The following is a 7390-nucleotide window of genomic DNA, read 5'->3' on the forward strand; positions in this document are numbered from 1 at the left end:
AGCGGCTACAGCCGGGCCAGCCGCTCTTCGCGCATCTTCCCCAGCCTGCGGCGCAGCGTCAAGCGCAACAGCACAGTGGACTGCAATGGCGTGGTGTCCCTCATCGGCGGCCCCGGCTCCCACATCAGCGGGCGTCTCTTGCCAGAGGTGAAAATAGATAAGGCAGCTACTGATGACAGTGTAAGGAAGTAAAACCGGTAGACCGCGGCTAGGCATGGCAGTCTCTCCCGCTCCCTCTCTTCTCTCCTTTGCTCCGCCCATCCCACTCGGTCCCACTTGCTCTCCAGCTCCCGTCTGGACTCGCGTCTCTACCGCCTACCGCTTCCGTTTTCTCCCTCAAGATTTGTTTCTTTCTTCAGCCCTCCTCCTTCACTCACCCTCTTTTCCCTTGTACTTTATTCCTTGCTCCATTCCCCATCCCCACCCCCATCTTCCTTTCTTGTTTCTGACTCTTACCCTTCCCCCATCAGCCCTTTATTTTATCGATGTTTCTTTCTCTCCATCTTTGCACTTCTCTGTCTGCCTCTCTTCCCATCCCACCCCCACCTGCTTTGACTGAATGCCTCTGGCCAGCGGATCCTGCCCAGATGGAATGAGAAGGGCCTTTGCCACCACCAATGACCAAGTCTAAGCGGGTTTGAAACTACCATTGCTTCTCCCCCCACTACGTCCTGCCTCCTCATAGGGAAACAGCTTGGAATTTAAAGCTCTTTTATTTGTATTTAAAAAAAAAAAGTTCAAATATATCTTTGGACAGTTTTCTTAGTCTCCTCTACAAGAATGAGATGTGATTTTTCCAAAGAGGCATGTGCATGTGTGATGCTGAGGGTAGGAAGTGGGCACTGGGAGAGCCAGGCAAAGAGGTGAAGGAAACTGGTGGGGAGCTGGACATTTACTAAGGGGACTGAGGTAAATCAGAGGGGAAGGTAGGTGGTTGGGGCAAGAACACATGGTACATGGGGGAGGAAGGAACAGGGAATTGAAAGATGAATTTTAAATGTAATCAAATGTCAGGCTCTGGAGAAGTGACATATAATAGCTTCACTTCACAAAATCACTTGGCTAGGGGTTAGGATAATGGCACCCCTCTTTGGGAAAAGCCATGTCTTAACATTTCTTTAGATTCTAAGCTGTTTATACCTTTTTCTAGCTTTAAATTCTTATAACCTTAATGATCCTGATCCTTTCTACCTCTGATTCCTTAGCTTTCTTCAGTCCCTCCTTAGCTGGTCTGAGCTTAAGATAGCATGTCGGTCTGTTTTGTTCTAACACTTCAGTTTCCTCTAACACAGCATGAAGATAGCCAACCCTTTAATTAGCATGATGCATGTGTGGAGGAAAACTGGGCGATCAAGGATGGAATTATTCAGAATGACCTGTTATTTAGCACTTTGGGACAGTTGTTTGACTATCCTAGGACAGCTGTTGACTGTCCTAAATTCAAAAGACAGGATGTTTGATGTTGTCCTTTCTCTTCCTACTCTTTTATTTAAAAGCAAAATATTTTCCCCCTTACATTTAGATGGTTCTTTACAAGCTACAATTTACTTTTACATACCTTATTTGTTCTAAGTAAAAATTCCATAAGGCTGATAAAGTGGAGCTGTTTTTGAGATGGGGAAACAGGCTCAGTGAAAGTGTATTCCTTGGGGTTACACAACTCATCACTGAAAAACCTTTCAGAAACCTGAGTCTTCGATTTCTCAGTTAATTTTAATGTCGTCTCTACCTAGGCACATGACCATTGCTCTTCTTGAGAACTGTTTGTTTCAGATCAGGTGTAATAAGAACAATAATAATAACAAATAGTAGTTCCAAAGTCCCCCGCTAAACCAGATAGTTGGCCAAAATATATGTTATGAATGACTATCTTTACTTTAAATATAACTTTTGATTTTCACTAATTCTATGTCTAGATATAAATTTTGGGCTCCACAATTAGATAGAAAATGATTTTCTCTGAAAAAATAAGAGACGAAATCACTGGAGAATGACAGGTAGATCAGCGTGGACAGTACAGTTGGGACAGTTCAAATAATGAGAACCACAGTAAAATCTGATATCCTACCAGTTTTAAAAAATATTTAAGTCAAATAATATATCTTGCTTTTTCTTTGAAGAGAAAGTATTAGAAAAGGTGTCCAGGAAGAAGGAGCTTGAACTTCAGCTTAAAGGCAGATAAGCAGGTTTGCAGGTTTTGTTTTTGTTTTTTTAGCAGCTTCTGTTATATTGTGTGGGAGAAAAATGTGAGAGGCAGTTGAGCAGATGGCTGTGGCGAGTACGGCTGTCTGCATTGCCTTACCCTGCGGCCGATGGAACACTGCTTTTGGGATTTTGGGGGGTCCTGCACACTCAGCACCCTGTAAGCACTTAGGAGATTTCTTTGCAGTGGTCCTGAGTGATGATGCTGACAGACTTGAGCATTCCCAAGGTCAGGAGATCAGATCCCAAAGTGGCAGGAAGATGAGGAAGGCAGGACTATATTATTCTCAAGGGCTTCATAACTAGGAAAAACTGTTTCGTTGGAAGCCGTAAGGAAGCACCTCCTAGTAGTTAGTGGTGTGGAAAAATACCTAAGTTACACGAATAAGCCAAAAAGACAAACCAAAACAAAAGCAGAATGCATATCATTTGTGTGGTATGTCATCTCTGTAAAGACAAACTGCATAGGGAAAAGGGTGACTGACTACAAGTTAACAGTATTGGGAGGGGAAATTACTAGTGGGTTTTTTCCTTTCTTGCACTTTGTTGTTCTTTTTAGTTTGCTATAGTGGACCTCATCCTTGTAGCTACCATATATTGGGTTCTAACTACACTATGCTCAGCAGTTTATACATATGTTCTCATTTAGCCTCCTCATTCAGTAGGTGGTTTTATCCAGTTAACAGAGATTGGGAAACTTGTGGAAATGGTACCAAGGTCTTTCTGATCCAAGAGAACTTCCTGACTGCTTATTTTGGAAGTAGGAAAACAGTCATTTATCTTAGAAGGAATTAATATATTCATGATGTTACACGCAGCCTGGGCCAAATGAGCAATTATTATACCCCTTTGGGCTAGAAGATAGTGATTCTCACTGTCAAAACATTTTGGATGCGTCTGCAGCTACGGATTAACTTGTCTTTGCCTGAACCATCAGAATGCTTCCAGTTACGTACTCATGCTTTATGGACTGGTATAGGAGCCGTGGATGGTCCACGGTTGGTCTCACACAGCATGAACGCTTGAGCTATGCCACATACGTAGTTTTTATTTAGGCTCAAATGAAGAAATACAATATTCTTAATGAAAAAAGACACCCAGACGTCACCTCATTAGAATCTCATCAAAAATATTTCACATCTGCATTCATTATTCAGCTGTGGTTGAGTGGTGATGATTTCCTGATAGTTTTATGAGCATTTTTGCTTTTGCTTTTTGCTGAAACACAGGATAAGGGGACTTTTCCCATGTCTTCAGCTCTGAGCTGGAAAATCATTGCTCTTCCCTTGTAAAGAAGTGGGTGCTCCTGACTGTCCAAAACACACATGACTCAGAAGCCGTGCTGCAGATGTAGAAGTATTATCTCATTTCATGCTCACAGCACCTGCCCTCTGAGTTAGATCCTACTACTGTGTGCATTTTACTAGGAGGAAACCAAGGCTTAGAGAAATAAAGTCACTTGTCCAAGGTTGCATAGTAAGCAGTATAGTTAGGATTGGAATCCAGACAATCTAACTGCACGGCGTTAGCCACTAACTATTATACTATGCTAACTATGAAGCCTGGGTTCTTCATGATCCTGAAAAATTAGCATCTCTAAGCCTTATCTGTAAAAAAAAAAAAAGTGAGATAAAAGGACCTTTGTTAGACAGCTATTTGAACATTAAATAACATTTATAAAATCTGAAGCATATTACTTGGCCCATTCTTGGTATTCAGAAATTAAATTTCTATTCCTTTACATGTGCATTTTTGGTCTTTTTAACCGGAAAAGTAGACAGTTTGATTTCTGCTGAATTGCTTGACTTGGAGAGAGTCAGATTTCTTCTAAGATTCTAAAGATCTTTTGAGAAGGAGAAATTTTTGTACAGTTGTTTTGAAGCAGAATACATACCACAAAAATTTTAGCAAGGCTTGAACTGGAGATAAATGACTAGGTTCTAAGGCCCCTTCTAAAATACTGTAAATTTTAGTCCCAAGAAAGGTGACTGGCTGATAAATTTCCAGTTACGTATTTCCATGTGAAATCAGTTTAGAATCAATAACAAGTTGAGATTCCTTGGGTAGATCTGTGGAAATGTGGTCAAAACCAGACATCGGCAGATATGGTAGAATATCTCTTTGAGAAGGGCAGCTACAATTTAGGAGGTTGGAAGTCAGTGGCTAAATGCTTAATAAACTTTGCATTTGAATTAAGAGAAATGGAAAAAATTTGTACTGGATTTAAAGTAAGTAAGGTTCTCAATTGCTTCCTCTGTTACTCTTTAGGGGCTGAATTTTTAAAAGGCAGAGGCTCCTGACTTTTAAAAGTTGTTAGTTTTCCTCCTCTCTCCCCAACAAAATGAAACAAAAATACACACCTTCATCTGCCCACCCCCCTCCCGCCCCAAAATGACCTAAAACAAATCAGGCAGGGGAGAAAATGAGTATGTGATCTTTCCTCTGGTCCCTGGGTCTCAGCATGCTTGGAGGAAGACACCTTCGCTGCACGTCCAAGGTGATGAGAATTGGGCAGCTGAGCCAATAGCAGAGACATACCTCACCGAATCCTAAGCAGATTCTAGATGGAAGGTGACGATGAAGCTGCTGTACCTGGGGAAAAGTCTGCTCCAGGTTTTCTTCCCTTCTGTTGGCCGTGGTCTGACACAAGAAGCGACAGCCAGCATTACTGTTAGGAAAGTAAAATGGTGCAGATGCTTAGACAGTTTGGCGGCTCCTCCAAAAGGTAGACATAGAGTTACCACATGACCCAGGAATTCTACTCCTAGGTATATACCCAGGAAAATTTCAAACATGTGTTCACACAAAAATTTATACATAAGTATTCTTAAAATCTTTATTCATAATAGCCAAAAAGTAGAAACAATTCAAGTACCTACTAGCTGATGAATGGAGAAACAAAATGTGATACAATGGAATCCCTATAATGGCATCTCATTCAGCCAACATGAATTGATACATTCTACAGTATGAATAAACCTTGAAAAATTATGCTAGGTGAGAGGAGCTAGGCACATACCATATTATTGCATTTATGTGAAATGTCTGGAAAAGGCAGATCCATACAACAAAGCAGATTGTTGGTTCCTAGAGGCTGGGTAGAGGCAGGGGCTGGGATTGACTGCAGACAGGTGGTGGTGTTTGGTGTGATGAAAATGTCCCGGCATTAAATAGTGGTGACAGCCTTGTGAGTCCACCCGTGTGTGCTGAGTCTCCTCAGTAGTGTTCGACTCTTTGAGACCCTGTGAACTGTAGCCCACCAGGCTCCCCTGTCCATGAGGTTCTCCAGGCAATAATACTGGAGTGAGTTGCCATGCCCTCCTCCAGGGAATCTTCCCAACTCAGGGATTAAACCCATATCTCTTATGTCTCCTGCATTGGCAGGTGGATTCTTTACCCTAGCACCACCTGGGAAGCCCATCTGCATTGTAAATATACTAAAAGCTACTGAGTCATTTACTTTATAATGCTTCAAATGGTGAGTTTTATGTTATATACATTTTATCTTAATTTTTTCTAATTGGAAAAAAACAAACAGAAACACTGGCCCAGTATCTGGACTTTCAGTCCCAGCTTTCACACCCTCACCTGGGGAGCAGGGACTGCCACAGGGACCCGCCCATCTTGGTATATCCTATGTACCCTGATCTCAGTGGATTAAATTGTCTTAGTAGTAGAGATGCATTTTTCTGTGGATACCATCTTCGCTCCCAACTGGTGCTTAGCACTCTTAAGTAGTGTTCCTCATAGGCTTTTTTACATTATATCATTTTGGGCTGTTAACAGTGATGAATATGTTTGCTCTGTCTCCATTAATCAGTGTGATCTGCTGAGTACTAAGAAATGCATACACAAATGGACAATGAACAGACTATATATAAAAATAGAATTTTCACCTGCAGCCTGCCCAAGGTCTATTTACCTACAATAATTAATCAATTTGTCTGCAATAAACAAGGGCTTCCCAGGTGGCACAGTGGTAAAGAATCTGCCTGCCAATGCAGGGGATGCAGGAGACACCGGTAGGATCCCTGGGTGGGGAAGATCCCCTGGAGGAGGAAATGGCAACCCACTCAAGTATTCTTGCCTGGAGAGTTCCATGGACAAAGGAATTGGAGGGCTGCAGTCCACGAAGTCTCAAAGAGGCATACACGACACACACAATAATAACACAACACATACAATAAATAATGAAGAAACCAGCCTGCTATAAACCAAACTTTCAGAAAGCCAGATTGCTATCTCTAGTGACGGTCCAGGGAGCTAAACAGTAACTTCTGTAACAATCAGCCGAAAGCAGCCAGGGCTTGATTACTAGATTAATAACTGACAACTTCCATAATTTTTGTCCCTGTTTCCAATTTAGGACTGCCCAGAGAAAGCCAAATAGGCACCCCTAGCCAATCACGTAGGCTGCCCTGCTGCTGCTTAGCTTGCCTGCAGCCTCCCACCAGCAGCCTTGAATCAGGCACACCTAAAGCCTTTTGGTTTTTTCCTATTCCTATTCAAGACTTTGCTACTCCTCTGCCCGCCTTTGAATTTCTGCCATAACATGCATGATGTGACCTAACTCCCTCACTACATCAAACTCAGAATAAATAACCTTTGGTTTTCTTATTTAGTTGATCTTTATTTCCTCAATACAGATAACATCTTATACAAATTTATGCAGTCTGCATTCCATCTTCCTTCTCAAAGGAACTCCACTGCATAATCAGTATTTCTGTAGCACACTTGGTAATTGGCACCCAAGAATTACCAAAGATGTAGGTAAAAGGGAGGTGGAGGAGGCACTCTCTGATCAGTTGAGAATTGTTCCAGAAACTCCTCTTTACTATAAGACTTCCCAAAAAGTACCCTCATACCTCATTCTAGGCAAGCTCTCTTCCCCCAAACCACCATTTCTGATTTGTATCATCGTAGGTTAGTTTTCTTGCATTTTTGCAGGCCCATATGCAAATAAAATCAGATCAGATCAGATCAGTCGCTCAGTCGTGTCTGACTCTTTGCGACCCCATGAATTGCAGCACGCCAGGCCTCGCTGTCCATCACCTACTCCCGGAGTTCACTCAGACTCACGTCCATCGAGTCAGTGATGCCATCCAGCCATCTCATCCTCTGTTGTCCCCTTCTCCTCCTGCCCCCAATACCTCCCAGCATCAGGGTCTTTTCCAATGAGTCAACTCTT

General features: G+C 42.3%; 1 protein-coding gene across 1 annotated transcript in view; it reads left to right on the forward strand.

The window, feature by feature from the left end:
• The window catches only part of SCN8A (sodium channel, voltage gated, type VIII, alpha subunit), a 193806-nt gene that overhangs the window by 132880 nt on the left and 53536 nt on the right, over positions 1 to 7390 (forward strand). The window contains exon 13 of the mRNA XM_010857857.1: positions 1 to 180. This exon is cut by the window's left edge and continues 4 nt beyond it. Within this exon, the coding sequence (XP_010856159.1) occupies positions 1 to 180 (180 nt within the window). The remainder of the gene's footprint in view (positions 181 to 7390) is intronic.

This window comes from Bison bison, unplaced genomic scaffold (genome assembly GCF_000754665.1).
Source record: "Bison bison bison isolate TAMUID 2011002044 unplaced genomic scaffold, Bison_UMD1.0 scf7180017864383, whole genome shotgun sequence".
Lineage (NCBI taxonomy): Eukaryota > Metazoa > Chordata > Mammalia > Artiodactyla > Bovidae > Bison > Bison bison.